General features: G+C 34.4%; 1 protein-coding gene across 1 annotated transcript; it reads left to right on the top strand.

Moving 5' to 3' along the window:
* Window positions 1–13040: 13040 nt before the first annotated feature.
* LOC136973522 (uncharacterized) lies at window positions 13041–13988 on the top strand. The gene has a single exon (XM_067268249.1). The coding sequence runs from the start codon at window positions 13041–13043 to the stop codon at window positions 13986–13988; it is 948 nt and encodes a 315-aa protein (XP_067124350.1).
* The last annotated feature ends 5658 nt before the right edge of the window (window positions 13989–19646 follow it).

Below are 19646 nucleotides of genomic sequence, written 5' to 3'. Positions count from 1 at the left end.
CTGTTTTTGTTGACTTTGGTTATCGTTGGTTTCGGTTTTTGTCGATCTTTTCCCATGAAGAATTTGTCTCGGATTTTGTCGGCGTGCCCAAGTGACCCCCTGCTAATTTTGCAAAACCATAGGGCGATCCACATGTTTTCTTGCTCAGTGTGGCATTGTTTCTCATTGTGTGAGTATCTCCTCGCACGTGTAGCCAAACTATTCCATTTTTTTTTTTCTTTCCTGTTAGCTATATTGTAGGACCAAAGAAAGTTTTCAGAGCCAGTAGCCCTATGAATGCCATGGTAAATGTTCATTTATTCTTTACATTAGTCTTTTATATTAATTTCTTTTTGTTTTTTTTTTTTTTGTTAAACACTATATTTATTTTCTGTAAAATGTGTTTTTGGTATATATTTTAAAGGTCTGGAATGAATTAATTGGATGTAATGTACTGTACAGTGCATTGATTCATATGGAAATAATTGTCTCAGATTTTGCCGATTGTTTCTGGATGGATTATTTGAGAAATGTGAGGTATCATTGTATTTTAGGGGTTATCACATTAATGGACTTGAAACCATTACAGTAAAATAATGGTCTATAACACTATCCATTACAATTGATGTTTTTATTATAACACTATTAAATGATGTACATTGTAATGGACTCGGATCTCTAAAATTCATTTTGCTACTTCTGTCAATTATTTTAACCCGAAGATTTGAAAAGGTTTAGATTAAATATTGTACATTATTTTTTTTTTATTCCAATGAAACCATGTTGTTTATTTTACTTTGCTTTCTACAGACACAACGTAGTGACACTTTTCAAACACTGGGCAGATTATTTATCTTTTATTTAGTTGGGACGCTAATTACAAGATGCGTTTCGGGCTCCAGCCCCTCTTCAGCCAACTAAGCAATAAAATCAAACACGAGAAATTTGTACATACAAACACGCGAATTAAAATTCAACAGTGCACAAGAAACTATGCACTATGTAGATATAATGCATTTAAAACATACCTTAAAAGGTTGATATGCAGTAATTATATATATACAGACAGCATACGTAGCGGATCTTATCTCGTTCTGTAGGTCGGGCAAAGAATGAACAGAGAGATTCCGACAAATTGTTTTTTAACATTTCTCTAAATAAATCAAATTTACAGAAAGGTATAACAGATGTTATACCTGTAATTTGTATCTTAGCATATTACTTAAGTTTACACAATGGATGTTACAACTGTTACAGATAGGTCTCATACACTACCAGCACAACCACGTAGTCTGGTTTACAAATTTGCATATATACCAATAAACAATTTCAAAAAAATTTTTTCAATAATCTATAAAAAGTTGTGTATAAACTGCGACTACAAAACATAAAACTTATTAATATATTAATATTAGTTAATAGTACATTTCGATTTTTACAATCATTATGCAAATGTACATGATCTTTGAATGTGGATGATTAATATTACAATGGTGTTTAATATTCGCTAACATATCTACAACATTCGTATCCAATTTTCACTGGGTTTAACACTTAAAGTTTTTATTTATGTAATTTTTATTTTTATTCTTAATAATTTCTACGCTCTCTTTAAATTTTCTGTGGTATGTCCCTTTTTTTTAATGTAAGATCTCTATATTAGATTTATCAATGTTGCAGTTATTTAGTACACAATGATCATGGAACACAGAATTTAGTCGCTGGTACTTTAAATCAGATGTGTGTTCTTTGACCCGTATTTTAAGCTTGCATTTTGTTTCCCCTATATAAAAACTACTATTTTTGCAGGTGCATGGTATTTTATAAACAATATCGTTCGTGTAATCCTTTGTGGTTTTTAGTTTTTTTATGCTTTGTTTAGCTTTTAGTCTGGAAAATAAATTTTCATACTTTGGTGCAAGTTTTATGTTATTTTTTTCTCATCTCGGCATCAGTTTGTTCATACATAAATTTTATATATGGAAAACCGAAATATTTTATTTTTTCTTTTGTTTTATCATCATTAGTTTTCGTCTATTTTCTTTTGCCATTTATTAATCAGTCTGATTGGGTACCCGTCTAAAATAAATTTTTTCTTTAATTTGTTTATATGTTTACATGTAACCTAGACACCTGTTCATATTTGAAAGTGCCTTACAGTTGGATGGCGAACCAGCTGCTCAGCTATGTTCACCAACAGTGGCAGAGTAACTGGGACAGCAGTAACACTGGGAGGACAACATACTGCTTCCTTCCCTTGCTGGCAAACAGGGCAAAGTTTTCCTACTTTACCCCTTCCTATGAACACACGCAAATTATGACGGGCCACGGAAACTTTAAAGGTTATCTGGCCGTTTCCTTAGCAAAGGGAATGGGCATTTTCATTGTTTGATTGGGGAATGGAACGACAGCGATCATATGCTGTCTCGCTGCCCTCTGTATGAGGACAAACAGAGACAACTGATACAAGCAGTGATGCAGGAGAACGAAGTGTGGCCGTGTCCGGCAAGTCTTCTACTCAGCAATAAAGATATTTTGAAAAAATTTAAAGACTTCATTCACCATATTAAGGTGCTCAGCTAATTGGGGATGGGTGGAGGAAAACCTCCCTATCCCATGGTTTCTTTCTTAACGCCACTGTTCTTCACTGGTACTCAAGTGGCCTTAGTTTCTGTTTGCTGTCATCTGCAAGCTCACGTCGGGATCTACTTTTTATTCTGTACATATTTGCTATTTTATTTTGGCTAATTGTAAAGGGTGTATATATGTTCAACCCGTCCTAAAGTGTATTTTGTTGTAACTGCGCTGTGTACTTTTGATTATGTATCTCCTACATATTATTTGGACTGCTGCATCAGTCTTGTAATTGTGAGCGTTATCTATAATTTTCGGTTTCCAGCCAGACCTCTTGTGATTCCTTTTCCTTCTCTCCCCCATTCCTCTCCTCTTCCCCTTTCTTCTCTCTCCCCCTTTCTCCCGGGCTATGCATTTTGGCAAGGCCATCTCTTTCACAACTATCAACTATTAATGTCTTTATTGGTTCTGTTCTTTATCTTCTTATAGTCCATATAAAACACATTTTTTTTTATATATAGAGATATGTTAGAGTTATACTTTATTGTGGTGTTAATCGAACATGGTTTTCTGAAGGGTTCAAATTCTAATTCGTTTTCTTTTCTTGTTATTATAACATCTAGATATTGTATACTGTTATTAGCCGTGTTTTCTTCTTCAATTTTAAATTGGATTTCTTTATTTATATTATTTATTTTTTTTGGTTCTTTCTATTTCTTTAATTTTAATTTCTGCTTCATTGTATATAATTAAAATATAGTCAACATATCTTTTGTAATATTTTATACCTAGTATGTCTTTAATATTTTTATCTATATCGATCATTATTATTTCGGCAAGTTTTGGTCCAATAACTGAGCCCATACCGATTCCATCATCCCGTGTGTAATATTTCTCGTCTATCTCGAAACAATTGGTCCTATAGGTAAATTCTAGTAATTCTATGATATTGGGTTCCACTACTATTTTCTTGAGTTGGTTCTCAATAAGTTTCCATTTTATCGACGGGTACATATCGGTCACGTCTAGACTAGCCATTTCTGACGTGTTTTCTATTTCTACGTGTTTAAGATCGCCCAAAAGTTCATCTGTATTTTTAATGGAGTAAATCGAATTTTGGTAATTTTTAAGTTTTTGTTTGAGAAATTTTTTTGTATTGTATAATACGGCAAATTTAAAGTCAACTATTGGTCTTACTTTCTCACCTTTCTTATGGGTCCTGAGTTGCACATTTAGTCTTGGTGTTCTGTCATTATCTTCATATAGAATAAAATCTTTTTCATTTTTTGTAATTTTGTAATTCTATTTTTTAGTTCTTCATATATAATTTCTTTTGGATGGATCGGTAGTTCTCTAAATTTTTCATCTGTTACGATTTCTAGTTTATTTAACTTAACCCAATGTTGAGTCACTATGATAACTTGTTTAGATTCGTCTGCTTTTATAATATCAAGTTGATTATCATTTAAAAATGTGTATAGTTTTTTTTATCTCATTTTTATATTTATAGTAATTTTTAAGTGCGCAAAAGCACGGTGGTATCTTAATGGAAGGATATAACGATTTGAAATCTAGCACCGTTATGTAAGCTGGGGAGGTGATCTGTTTTAACTGATTGATAGAATTAATCAATCAGTTAACAGATCACATCCCCAGCTTACATAACGGTGCTAGATTTCAAATCGTTATATCCTTCCATATAGTAATTTCTATATTTTATCTTTGTTTTCTCATTTTCTTTTATAGTATATTTTAAAATTATTTTGCTTAAATTAATTTTTAAAATTTTAGAATTTATATCTGTCATATTGTACATTATATTTTAAAAATAGATACACAGTATTAGAAAAACAGTATATAACTGTAGACAGTGAAACATAGTCTATAAGTGTTAATGAATGAGTGGTGTTAGATATGTTGTCACAATGATATTGTATTAAATCTGGATGTATTGTGTAAAAACTCCGATAAGAAATCTAACTGAAGAGGGCAGTAAAAAGTGCCAAAATGCATTTTAGATATCTGACTTAAATGATGTCCCGTACACTGTAATGGATAGCGTTATTATAAATTAATGGTCTTAAATATCTTAGTACGGTAACCTCTAAAATAACTAATTTTTAATTACTGTAAAATTTATTAAATAAAAGGGGGTAAGATGCTAGGCGGTAGAGTCATAGTAAAAAAATTTTTACTATATTTCCTTTGTTGTTTTCCTATTTTCGTAGTTCTTTTTAAATTTTATTTATGTACATTTTGAATATATTTTTTAAAAGTGCTTATGGATGTATTAGACTTATTATTTGCAATTTTTATACTTGAAAAAAGTTTGTGATGAACAACTGTTTTGATACAAGCATTGGCTTCATATATTCTAAATATTCAAATCTTTTTCATACTAAAATTATAAGAGAAAAAAACTAAGAATTTCATCAAATTTTATAATTTATTGTACTTTCCTGATTCTTCATCTGAGGTAAAATGTTAAAAAGAATAAACCGGTATTAAAAAGACTTTAAAACTGTTACTATTTATTTTGTTTGTTTTCGTCGTATATGCATTTTGATCTTGCGATCCTTGTCGGTACATTTATAGCATAGAATTTAGTCTACAAACAAACAAACATGTTAAAAAAGCAAAAATTACAAAAGGCCACAAACTATTTTTTTTAAACTTACAACTGCTTTTCTAGAACATACTTCCATGAGAATTATTTTTTTGTTTATATGCCATTTACCAGGGGTGGCCAACAAGTCGATCATGATCAACCGGTCGATCGCAAAGCCAATTTTGGTCGATCGCTAGCGATGTCTTGACTTAATGTATTATATTTGTAACCGAACGCAACTGTATGCATGCAGTTATGACTCGACTCATAAGCAGTGAGTGCACTTTGTACTGAAACAGTGTATAAACATAGTATGTATTTCACACTCTTCCCTCCCCACTTAGACTATGCCTATGACAACAAGTCGATCGCAACACATTTTTACGATAAAAAGTAGATCTTATGTGCACAAAAGTTGGCCACCTCTGCCATATACAATCATACACAATTCTGGTTACTCATTTATGCATGCATTTAAATTTAATAAATTTACATTTTCATTTTTTAAATTTTTTCACAATAGAGAAATGTTCTCTTATTTTTCTCAAACGATATTTTAATATTGTCTTGATCTATTATACATTTATATTTTTGTTGATTTATTCAAGGCAATCAGTGGTGTTGTAGTCTTAACACTGTTAAATGTCCTTTCACTCTATTCTTAAGTTGTCTACCTGTTTCTCTTAAATAAATTTCTTTGTTATTATTACAATTACACTTCAATACATACACTATACCAGCTGAATTTAGTTTTTCTTCTTTATTTATTCTTTTATTTATTTAGTTCTCTACCTGTAAATTTTAGTTTGTTGGTTAATATAGTTACTGATTGATGTCTACTTGTTAAAACATATCTTTACCCAATGTTTTACATAATATCTGTTTTTTTCACATTATTCTTAAAACATGGCAGGAGGAATCATCAAATAAATATTTCCAATAAGTATTTTTAACATTGTTCTGTCTTGGTTCAAAGTTGAACGGCAATAAATTTTCTTAAGTTGTATTATAGAATTATTTTTATTTCAATATAATTGAGACAATATCAATATAATAATTTATAACTTTTTCTGTTTTATGTTAGTACAGTAGAGCATCGATTATCCGACTTAATTGGGGACTGGGGTTGGTCGGATAACTGAAAAGTATGAAAAAATACATTGTTAGTATAGTGTATTAGGTCTGGTTTAAATACTAGCCTTCTTTTCATCGTCGAGCCAGTGCTGCCAGCTAAAACATGCAAAAATTTAACAAAAATAATATTAAAGTAGCCAAGACATAACCAAATATTGTAGTGTCACATCAGTAGCGGACATTTGAATTTGCCGACTAGAACGCGGTCGGTTAATCGGGGTTCGGATGATCGATGTTCTACTGTATTTAAAACGTGCAATGTATCATCTTTTTAGTTATGGTAACATCCAAATAAATATCGCTATATTTACAAGCATTTTCGATGTTTTATAAGGCGTTGATTCCAGGCAGAACACAAACTCAAATAAATCTTTCGAACAAACATTTCAAATTAAAACTAACAGTATTAGTCATTCACAGAAAAATATATTTTTTTTTGACCATACATACATAGATGGGTCTTAATCTACTTTCTGTCCCTTCACACGCTGTACGAGGCAATGTTTTACATTTTGGCAGCGAATGGTAGCCTCCATAGAAAGGTTGACTTCGCCGTGTGGAATTGTTATTGCCTCGTACAGCGTGTGAAGGGACAGAAAGTAGATTAAGACTTATCTATGTATGTATGGTCAAAAAGAAATATATTTTTCTGTGAATGATATAATTTGTCCTGGCAATTTTTATTTTTTTCTAACAGTATTAGTCTTTATAAATATAGTGATATTTATACGTAATTAATGCCTTTGTGATAATTCCTTTTTTCTTGCTTAAACAAAAGATTGTCATGACATCCAACCCTCAAATTCAAGTATCCAAATAATTATTTGTTTATTAATTTTTTTTCAGCTCAAGTTATGACTGAACATAAAGAAATATTAGAACAAACAAAACAAATAAACAATTATTTTATTATTGTATAATATATATTATTACATAATGGGAATAGTGAATAATACCTTTAATTTTATTTATTTTTTTTGTCAGTTGGTTTCATAACTATTTCAGCTAGTTTTGGGCCAATTACAGTGCTCATATTCATTCCGTCTGTCTGCGTATAAAATTTCTCCTTGCATTCTGGAAAGTAATCATCATCAAATACAAATTTCACTAATTCTGTTTATCATTCATTTATTATTTATTTTTTTCAATGCTCCATAAATCATTTCTCTTGTTATTGACGGATAGGTTGAACTATTATATCGAGCCCTGTAAATTTGTTTTTTGTTACTTACTTTGTTTATAAGGTGTTTGTATTTTGTATGCTATATTTTGAGTATTCTAGTTTATTTAACACATTAATTTTTATTGTAGTATTTATGAAACCGTGCCAGTACTTATTCTGCAACTTGAACACTAACTATATAGTGTATTTACTCGGACACATGGCAAATTTCATCATTGTCAACTGAATAAAAATTTGTGATGAAATTTGCTGTGTGTCCGAGTAAATACACTGTATAGTTAGTGTTCAAGTTGCATAACATATTAATTTTTAAGTATTTTTCTAAATTATATAAAAAAAACGTAATTTGCTACATATTAAAGGTCTCACTTTATTTCCTATTTTGTTTGTTTTACTTCTTAATTTCTAAAATTGGAATTCTAATATTAATGTCTAAGATCTTACGTTTCTCATTCTGTTACAGAACTTTATAAATAAGAGATTATGATATTCTTTTTCAGTATTTTTTAAATAATATCTGTTGGATCCTTTTCTAATGTTTTGTAGTTTTCAGTTTCTATAACTCCTTACTTGTGTTTTAACCACTGATTAGATATCAATAATAGTTGTTTTATCTGCTTAAATTACTTAAAATATTGATAAATTTTTATTTATTAAAAATTTATCTAGATATTCATACTTTTACATCTCACATTTGTTTCTTTTTCTTAACAGATTTTTTGAGCAAAAAAAAAAAGATTTATTACAGTAAAATCTTTGTAAATCAACACTTGCGCATGTTACCGAATATTTTCCTGGTTTGGCAAGTCACCATTTTGAGCGAGTTTTGTAATGGATGCTATCCTAAGAGTTTTTCTTGATTAGGCAGGTTTGTTTTATCTAGGGTTTTGCTTCGGACAGGTTTTACTATATGTAATTTTTCATTCAGTTGTTAGTGAAACGGGAAGACAGTTAAAAATTAAATTGTGTGTCTGTGCTATGAAATATAAGAATAGTTTAGGTGTTTCTGTCTATTGTCAGTATAGGTTGCCAAATCTTATTAAACAGTGTTCAAATTGTGCTGGAAGTTGTAAATAAGAAAATTTTACGAATAACTTTTAAAAATTAGAGCTTCCAAAAAATTAACCATTTATACCGATTTTATGTGTTTTAAGTAAGTTTTGGCAATACATTTTGACTGAAATTTAGAATCTATTAAAATATAAAAGGGGAAACCCTGCACATAACACTTTTGCTTAATATCAGTCTTTTATTTGTCACAAGTATAGAAAGTCATTTATTTTTAATGTATTCTTATCATTTTGTTGTTATAAAAATGAAGATTTAGCTAAATAATTGTTAACTTTTAATTATAAAAATTTTTAACACAAGTAATTGCAGTTTTAATTTATTTTTCTAATTATATTTAAATGTTTATTTTTTAAATATTTTATTTTCTTCCTAACTTAAGATTTTTATTATATTTTTTTAAATAGGTATTTTTTTTATATTTTCACATAAATATAAAACTAGAATTTTTGGCTCAAAAAAGCCATAAGTTTTAGTTTTATATTTATTTAATTCAATGTTTTACAACTTTTTTTTCCACAGTCGTTTTAAAGAAAGAACTCCGGGTTACAAATTTTACTTTTTTACAAAAATTACATTTTATTTTCACTATTACATATTTCATTAACCTAAACATAGATGTTGAATGTAGAATTATTTAAATATGTAAAAATATTTTTTAAATATATATTTTTTTACTTGTGGTTTGAAATTTTAAAGGTTAATTTAGGTTTTATGTTTAATTTTTACATAGATTTTTGGTGTTATAAAATCACGAAAAATATTTTGTTCTAAAAATAAAGTTAATCATTGGGTCAATATTGTCTACTTTCAAAGCTGGCTCCACACATTTGATACTTGCCAAATGCTGATCAAATGTTTGTTCAATATCGAATAGTGTGGATGATTAACTTGTTACTATTTATGTGTAAGGCTGTCGTATGATATTTGGTGTTTGTGGTCCAGTAACAATAATACACCCCTCTTCATAAGAAAATACATGGGAGTGCGAGTATAGGGTGACTGGTGAAGTTTTACAGAAGTTTCAGAACTAAAGGAAGTCAATATATTACTAATAAACAAATAAAATTTATATAAAATTCAAATAACTTGTATGAACAAAAACAAACTATATAAACAAAAAGACAAAAGTAACTTATTATAGGTCTATTAAGTATTTATTTTCTTAGCTCTTTCTTTGGCAGACTGGTTAATAATATCACATGTATTTAAATAATTAAGTAAATTACTCTCTATGGAGAAAATACTTAAATCATTTAGTTTGCCCTGTCCCAAAGAGGAGGGTAAATAATTTTTGTGTAAGAGCGTAAATAAATGAAATAAGTTTTTATTTAAGTGCCAAAAAAATCTTTCGTTTGCTGAAATTTGTAGTGGCAATACTTAAAATAAATGTGCATTGCTGTGGCAACGTTAGGAAAAGAAGTCTGAATTTTTGAATTAATTAATGTCTTCAAATTTTGGCAACTGACGTTAGTTGTTGGCAACTAACGTCTAAGGATTCTTAACACCTCTAGCATGAGAAAATGTAAAATTGGATTCTGGTGTGACATATATGTAGATTGTATATTTTTCTTTTGTTTATCTGTTATTAGTTTATACATAATATGTTATACATATTAATAAAGATGCCTTATGTATATATATATTAATAATAATAATATATTAGTTATATATTAAGAAATAAGTCTACTCCCCCTCCTGAAAAAAATAATGAGTTTGCACCACACATGCAGAGTGAATTCATTTTTTCACGAGGGGGTGAGGACTTATCAGAGTATGGGACAGCAAAAGTATGTTGACTTATTCGGTAGTGACGAGTTAAATGGTGTCAAGTTATCTGGGTGACGACTTATGCGGAATCAACTATACTTTCTTACTATGTTTATTTATATGTAATAATAAAAATACATATATACATAGTCTTGCATTTTTATTAATCATGTTTTTTCCATTTGTGGGGGTTAAAGAATCTGTCTAATGTCGATTACTTTTCTCTTTTCAGGATTTTTCAGATGTAATTAATAGCATTGTAATTGTAGGGAAGCCCAAGCCTATTAACTTCAACCTGGTTTGGATTCCATTCTAAAACCGTTGTTCTGACAACTCCCCACTTTAAATTATTAATAGCAGATATTGGCATTAATCGTTTTTTTTTTTTTCAGAAGAAAACAAATCTCTCCGAGTTACTTGGTGTTTTTCATTCAAGAGTTGTTGGCATTCTTCTGTTGTCAGATCAGTTTCAGGTTTCATTATGAGTTCTTGAATGTTGTTTACTTCCCAGATGTGATTTTTGTTACTCCTTAAGCTGCTTTAGCTTTCTTGATTGTACAGTATCTTTTTTAGATAAGATTGAACTGTAACCTACTGGTGACCTGTTCAAGTCATACTGCTCAGCAACATCAGACATCTTCTGCCCACTCTCACCATTCCAAAATAAAAACTGCCGCAAAACTTAATGAGTGCCTGCCTGACAGTCTCATGAATACTATAAAAAAATATTATTTTTGTCAGAAAAATAAAAGGCTGGAATTACAAGATAAAGTTTCACAGTTCAGAGGAATACTATGCAATCAGTATATCCCGGGTTGAGTGTCGATGTCGACATCTCTTGCACTCCAAAGAGTTTCGAATTGTTGCCTGAAGACAAGGGAAGACCAATTGGTATTTAGTATTTTATGTTGCTTCTTCTTATGCTTATTCAGTGAGGTATTCATTATGTAAACATGTGTTTGTTGTCTGAACACAAAAACATTTCGCAAAAGTGTTTGTTATCTGATTACCCACTGTACATTAACATGTTAAAATTATAACACATTCATATTTTAGGATAGGTAAAATTGTTTTACTTTTCATTTTATTTTGTATTTATTGATGATATGTTTCTTATTATTCTTAAATTAATTTTAAAAAATTTGTTAGGTGTGTTCAAATTTTCATAAAAACTGTGCTTAAATTTAAACCATGCATTTAGAATCTTTTAATGTACTTGTTAAAAAATTGTAATTCAAATATTTTCTGATCTGTCTGCAGATTTCGAAGATGACATTTTGGAATGTTAAAAGTTCTTCTAGTTAAAAACGTTTGAAGTAGATGATTTTAAGACCAACAGGTAGGTGGTTTATTTTTGTTTTAAGTGGTCAGTTTCATGCAGGCTTGTCTAGTTTGCTCACTCTCACATATGATTTCAAAGCATTTTTCTGTTTAGAAACCAAATTTAATTTTTAAATCAGAAATTTTCAATACTTTTAGTTTCATCTTCAGTTCTTACAAGTGAAAACTGAAGATTTTACTTGTAGTGTTTCTTTGACATTTAAAATCCAACTCACTTATGATCTCATCATGCTGTTGAAAAATGCGTGATTTCAAAACTGTTTTGAATGAAATTATTGTCTTTGTAAAGAATTATTATTTTATTATCAAATCTGAAATAGATTCTATTGAAGAAAGTTTGACTAAGTGAATTCTAATATTACAATATATATTTCTGTCTGGGAGCAGGAAAGGCCAACTTCAGGTAGTTGATATTATTCAATTTCTTCCAGCAGAAATAACACATTAGTAACATGATAACATGTTACTATGTAAATTTTATAATATATTGCAAAGTTAAAAACGTAATGAAATTTTTAAGAGGCAATACATTAAAGGTCTGTTTTTTTCTTTGTTTTTTTTTTATGTTAATATGGAGACTCTAGCCTGTTGGCTGTGTTCTCCAAGGTGCACTGCTTAGTTATTAGGCAAAGCGGTTAGATTGGTACACAAAATGTTCTAAGGCTTCCATGTGTTGCCCCTCGATGTGGGTTCCTGTCCGTGGTGAGGGGACCTCCCAGAGATGGTTTAGTAACTCTTCTTTACCATCCCTGGGATCTGAACGCCCACCCACGTGTTTGCCGTGCGTGGTGACCCGTACGCCGGAAAGGGGGATCCTGGTAGTTGAGGGGCAACATACCGTCCCCAACACACTGCTTTGGCCCCTGCTTCGGATAAACGGGAGGCTCAAATCAGGCTCCGTTTGAGTCAATCGGCTGGTCGTTGAGTCATTGTTGACCTCGGCTTGGAGTCAACCGATCGATGCAGACCGGGCAGACACGTCAGACAAGGTGTGCTCTTCTCGACTGCATTGTGAGGGTATAGCTCCTGGGAAACCCTGGTGCGACGGTCTATGGGAGTCTCCCATGTGACGGCATCCCCCTGTTGGGCCCCATGGTGGGTGGGGTCACTAGGAGCTGAATATAAATTCTTAAATATGGATACCAAAAACCAAAAACAAGCACAGACAAAAGAAAAGACCTCCAGCCAACCTGCTTACTTAATAGTGCATGCAACTGGAGAAAAACCCCTTGCTAAGTGTTCCCCTTTTTGATTCAAAAGCTGTTTGAATCAACCATTGGGCATTTGAAAAAAATTCAAAAATTGAGGTCAGGGGACTTACTTGTAGAAACAGCCTCTCCTCAACAAACAACAAAGCTTTTGTCAATTACAACTCTTGGAGACATGGGAATATCGGTCACACCACACGGAAGTTTGAACTCATCACGTGGTGTGATATCTGAGTTTGACTTGATGTCTGAAGACGAATCAGACATTCAGATCGGCCTCTCGGACCAAGGTGTCACTTCTGTCCGACGCATTTCGATCCGTCGAGACGGCAAGTTGATACCCACTAAACATTTAATTATAACATTCAACAACCCGACACTGCCATCTTTCGTTACAGCAGGATATCTGCGCTGCGCAGTTCGTCCGTATATTCCAAATCCGCTGCGTTGCTTTAAATGCCAGCGATTTGGACATTCCCAGACCTCTTGTCGAGGCAAAAACTTGTGCGCACAGTGTGGAACTGAAGGTCACAACAGTACTGAATGTAAAAGTACGCCACACTGTGTGAACTGCAAAGATGCCCATCCTTCCTACTCACGAAAGTGTACTGCATGGCAAAGAGAAAAAGAGATCCAACGGGTAAAAACTATGAAAAACATCTCATATCCAGAGGCTCGTCGTATGGTCACTCCAAGTGCACCTATGCAACAAAAGACATTTGCTGCCGTGGTGAAATCTACTAACACATGTGGGGTTCAAACAGAGATTTCTGTATCCCCAAGTGAATCTTTTACACGCCATGCGAAATGTTTAATACTCTCATCTATGAAAACACCAGAACAGGAAAGTACAAAAGCAAAAACACCTCTACCAAAAACTGGGATAACAACTAGGAATGTGGGTTCCAAAAAAGCGAGTAAGAACCCACTAAACAAACAGAGAGTGAAAGCAGCACTCTCCAAATCCAAAAAATCGGAGGCTCAGTCGATGAGTGAGTTCTCTGATATCTCTGACGAAGAGAATAAACTGGAGGTGACCCAAACAACATCGCCTTTAAAAGGAAAATCATCAGTTAAATTGAAGAGGGACACCTTTGCAAAGAATGCTGTATCAAACACATAATGGATTATAAAATAATTCAGTGGAACTGTCGTGGTTTCCGCAACAACTTCTCTGACGTTAAACACTTGACATCACCTACCACATCTCTCTGCGTGGCACTCCAGGAAACACATTTAAAACCTGGAGAAAAAATATCTTTAAAAGGGTTTGGACTCTACCGCAAGGATGATGATAGCCACAACCGCGCCAGTGGAGGTGTGGCTATACTGGTTTCAAACTGCATACCGTCCTTACCGGTACAAATAACAACAGAGCTGCAAGCTGTGGCAGTCAGAATATCTATTGGAGTAACTGTCACAGTTTGTTCCATATACTTGCCACCAGATGTCAGAGTCGATGAAGATGAATTGGATGCCTTGGTTGAACAACTGCCGACTCCATTCCTTTTACTCGGTGATTTCAATGGCCACAATCCAATGTGGGGCAGTCTTGACATAAACCGTCGAGGCAGGGCCATTGAGAGGTTTATAGGCAATCACCAACTGTATTTATTTAATACTGGAGAAGTGACATACTTCCATGCCCCAACAAGAACATTCACTGCCATTGACCTATCATTAGCAACCCCGAATCTGTTTTCAGCGTTTACATGGGAGGTTGGATCTAATCCACTCTCTAGTGACCACTTCCCAATATTTTTAAAATATCGAGGCAGAGAAAGCTGTGAAACAGCCCGTCCACCACGCTGGAAATTTGAAACGGCAGATTGGCCTGCATTTTCCTCTCTGGCTAACATCACTGAGGAAATGGTCAATGCTGCTGGTATCAATGATGCAGTTGAATTTGTCACTTCTAGTATTATTGAGGCAGCCGAAAAAACAATGGGGATAACATCAACCAGATATCCAAAACATCCGAAACCATGGTGGGATCAGAATTGTGAGGCAGCATTTAAAAAACAAAAGAAAGCATGGGGGATTTTCAGAAGATACCCCACTGCTGAGAATTTGATAGCTTTTAAAAAAGCAAAGGCAAATGCCAGAAAAATAAGGAGGCAAAGCCAAAGGGATTCCTGGAGGAAGTATGTTTCTAGCATAACATCTTCCACCAGCTCAAAAGCAGTCTGGGATAAAATCCATAAAATTAATGGGAAATATGCTTCTCACTCTCTGTCCATGCTGGAAAATAATGGCACAATAATCAGTGACATAAAAGGTATTGCTGATTTGTTGGGTGAAACATTTTCGTCTTCATCCAGCAATATTATGTACACAACAAATTTCCAGGCTTATAAAGTCCAAAGTGAAAAACAATATCTAAACTTCCACTCCCCATCTAATGAGGAATATAATGTGCCATTCAGCAGAATAGAACTATGTACAGCAATTTCACGCTCGGGGAATACTGCTGTAGGTCCGGATAAAATCCATTACAGCATGATTAAAAATCTGTCAGACAATTCCCTTAGTAACCTTCTAAATCTGTTCAACAGAATATGGACAGAACATACTTTCCCTGACTCTTGGAGGCTATCTATCATAATTCCCATTCCCAAGCCAGGTAAAGACTGCAAGAATCCCTCTAATTATAGACCAATTTCTCTGACTAGTTGTCTCTGCAAACTTTTCGAGAGAATGGTAAACAGACGCCTGATGTTCCTCCTAGAGGAAAAGAACTACTTTTCACCACATCAGAGTGGATTTCGTAGGAACAGAAGTACCACAGACAATCTAGTAAACCTTGAAACATCTATACGCGAAGCGTTTGTAAGACGACAGCACTTAGTGTCTGTGTTTTTTGATATAGAGAAGGCTTATGATCGCTGCTGGCGATATGGAATACTCCGTGATCTTCATGAATTTGGACTGCGGGGTAATCTGCCAATTTTTATAAAAAACTTCTTGCAGAATCGAAGATTCCAAGTCAGGATGGGCAACACTTTGTCTAGGCCTTTCACACAAGAAGAGGGTGTTCCTCAAGGTTCTATTCTGAGTGTGACTCTGTTCCTAATCAAAATTAATAGCATAGCTAAGTGTCTTCCTCCCAGTGTGAAACACTCCTTGTATGTGGATGACTTTCAGATCTCCTGTCAGTCTACTAACATGAGTTTTATTGAAAGACAACTGCAAACCTCTCTGAATCGCATTGACAATTGGTCCAAGACCAATGGTTTCAGTTTTAACGTAGAGAAGACCTCGTGCATTCACTTTTGCCGAAGGCGTGGTTTGCACCTGGACCCTGAAATTCACCTAAATGGGGTTAAAATCCCAATGGTCAATGAAGCAAAATTCTTGGGTGTCGTGTTTGACCAAAAATTGACGTTCTTGTCACACTTGCGCAATTTGAAGAGTAGATGTTTAAAATCTCTGAACCTTTTAAAGGTATTATGCTGCTCATCCTGGGGAGCAGACAAATGTTCTATGCTCAGGATATATAGAACCCTCGTTCGCTCTAAGCTGGATTATGGGTGTGTTGTTTATGGCTCTGCGCGAGAATCTACTCTTCGGATGCTGGATCCAATCCACCATCAAGCATTGCGTTTGTGCACTGGTGCATTTCGAACTTCTCCTATTCAAAGTTTGTACGTGGATGCTTATGAGCCTCCACTATCTCTCAGGAGAGAGCAGTTGTCTTTGTTCTATTACATTAAACAGAAATTTCTGGCTAAACCTTCAGTTTATTGTAGAGTATCAGATACTCAGCTGAAAAGATTATTTACAGCTCGCCCAAGTTGTGTCCCTACATTTGACATTAGAATGGAGAATGTAAGCAGCACGATTGACCTGGACACAAGCAACATTTCACAGGTCGAGGTTGATAATATATCACCTTGGTCAACTCCTGTGATTAATGTTGACTTTAGCTTAAAGCAGTTTCCTAAGGAATCTACCCCGGACTACATCTATAGGCAGCACTTTGCAGAAATTCAACATTGTGACAGGAATTTAATTCCTATTTATACTGATGGATCGAAATCGGTTGATTATGTTGGCTCAGCCTTTGTCTGCCAGGATGAGATCGTGGCAGAACAAATTGCATCGAATTCTTCCATCTTTACTGCAGAGTTGCAGGCTATTTACCTAGCCTTAAAATATATAATTAGTAAAGGTCATCGTCGCTGTGTTATTTACACCGACTCAGTTAGTGCACTTCAGGCTTTGATCTCACATGAACCTAGTTCTCACTCTATAGTGATTAAAATTCGCAAACTGTTTTGCCATCTTATTGCGAGTAATATTTTTGTAAAATTTTGTTGGGTCCCAGGCCATGTAGGTATAAAAGGGAATGAAGCAGCTGATGCAGCTGCAAAGTCAGCGGGTCCTTCTCAGCATGCAATGTTTGTTGAAGGAGGTGACTTGAAGCTAGTTGTTAAAAAACGACTAGAGGAGAGATGGCAAAATGTGTGGAACGCACAATTCCACAATAAACTACACGAGATCAAACCTGTGATTGAAAATTGGACACAGAAGAAACCTTATGACAGGAGATCAGAGGTCATTCTTACTCGTTTGAGAATTGGACACACTCGACTGACTCATGAATACCTTCTGACGGGTGATGACCAGCCTGTGTGTCAGTATTGCAATTGTACTGTAAGCGTTAAGCAGATACTGAGCAATTGCACTGCCTCTGAAAGGATTCGTAGGCAGCATTTTGGAAATGCAAGTTTTAACGAGATTTTGGGCCAGAGGCCAAATGTTGATAAATTACTAAACTTTCTAAAAGTTACAAATATTTATAAACAGATTTAGTTGTTTGTTTATTTTATATTTATACCTTGTTACTATATACACTTTAATTGTTATTTATTTTTGTTATCGGTTCTATGTTTTTTTTTTGGTTTTTTTCTGTTGTTTTATTTTGTTCTATTTTATTCTATTTATTATTATTATTTATTTATTTATTTATTTATATCATGTGTTGTGGCGCAGCTTGGCCTGTGTTGCCTTTGTGCCAAAAAACTATTACCAACCAACCAACCTTCCATGTGTTGACGGGAAGTAAGGTCAGCTTGTGGCGAGTATATGGGAGTTAAGTTGCAAACGATGGACAGGTCCAAGGTCAAGGAACGATCCAATTTCTGGCGGGTCCCCTTGTACTGCGGGCAAACTAGCCAATTGTGACCGGAGGGTCACAATTGACTGGAGGTTCCAGTTTCTTTGACCCCTCGTCACGATGTGACACCACCAAGTCTGTCAGGACTCGGAAATTGCGACAGAGGTTCTGACGTCACGCGAGCGTTGTGGGTTAGCGGATATGTTCGTTGTAGAGGTGGAGGTAGGAGAACTGAGGAAGTGAGTCACTCAAAAAGATTCCTACCTCATCGCCTTTCGCTAGTTTTCTCGGTTGAGTGGAGAAGTTAGTTACGCGGACCGGCACTTGTTTGCCTTTCATAATTTTTGCCAGGATATCGGTCCCTATAATTCCCTCTTGACTACCAGGGGAGGACTCTATAACCCCAATTAGGCTTTTTTTGCTTATTCCTGATATGTTTGCCATCGTAATTATTTCGGATCTCGGGAAGGTTACAATCTGCCACTAGACATACCTCCTGAGGTTGTTCGGAAGTAAAGGGTTTTTTTTATCATTGATAACTTGGGGTATTGGTCGATTACGAATCGAGTAACCTTTGGATGAGACCTGTGCGACTCTACGAGGTCGTCTTTTCTCTCCTGGCGCTACGATATTCGAGTTGTTTGAATTGGAGGCTATTCGAAATGGGACTTCCTCCCCTCCTGGGAGGATTAATGTTTCTCTTGCCAGACAAATCGTCAACCGTTTGGTTGTAATAATATCTCTTCCTAAAAGTCCATCGCACAGGTGTGTAATCTGATCATCCACAACATAACACAAGTGAGAAAATTGCAAAGGGCCTATGTCGAATGGAACCTTTATAGTTCCATAGGTGACTATTTCATGGCCTGTAACACTTTGGAACAGAATCTCTCCCCTACTTCAGTATTGTTCTACTGGGGTCACTCTGTGCGCTAACGATTGGGATAAGAGGGTGACCTTGGACCCGGTATCTATGGCTAGATGAGTCGTATATCTGTTTGTTGCACGAGAGATTTGGCTCTGAATTTCGATTGAATGTCCGGATTCCTCCCCTACTTCTGAACCGTGAAGGCATTTCCTTTTGGGAATGGTATGGGTCTCCTGCGGTCGGCCCTTGCACGTTTCGGTATCCTTACCCTTTAGGTAATTTTCGGTAAGTATCCCTTTTACATTTCCACCAATTCACCTTACTAATTCGCTCATATGTCGGCTTTTTGGGTGGTTGAGAATTGGTTTGCCTTCTTTCGGTCCTCGACCCCCTTTGTACATTTCTAGTCCCATATCGGGGAGCATATGTAGCATCTCGGTTCTACTTCGATCTAAAGGAGGATATCGGGGCCTTTGGGAGTCGTCGTCTAGTCGTCCTCGAAATAAGTATTGGGATCGGGACACGCCATATGCTCTAGGACGCCAGAATCTGGGGTTTGTGCATTGCGGGTCTCCCTGACTCCTTTCTTGAGTTCCTAATTGTTGTAATTGCTTCTGTATCTTCAGTGAAGTTTCTTCTAATGGCTTAGGAGTTATAATATTATGGTCGTGCTTCGAATTAGTAGGATTATTTATACTTCTGACTATTGCTCGTGATTTCGTTGTTAATTGTTCTATAGTTTCTTCGCTTATTGCAGCCTGTACTGCCTTATCGAACGTATCAGGGTCACGTGG

This window comes from Centruroides vittatus, unplaced genomic scaffold (assembly GCF_030686945.1).
Source record: "Centruroides vittatus isolate TY-2023 unplaced genomic scaffold, ASM3068694v2 contig_319, whole genome shotgun sequence".
NCBI classification, from domain to species: Eukaryota; Metazoa; Arthropoda; class Arachnida; order Scorpiones; family Buthidae; genus Centruroides; species Centruroides vittatus.
Note: the sequence above shows the minus strand (reverse complement) of the source record. Positions and strands in the feature narration are given on the sequence as shown.

What these genes read in the sequence shown, in the direction of transcription:
- LOC136973522 (XM_067268249.1), top strand. Translation starts at nt 13,041, where the DNA reads ATGGGAATATCGGTCACACCACACGGAAGTTTGAACTCATCACGTGGT.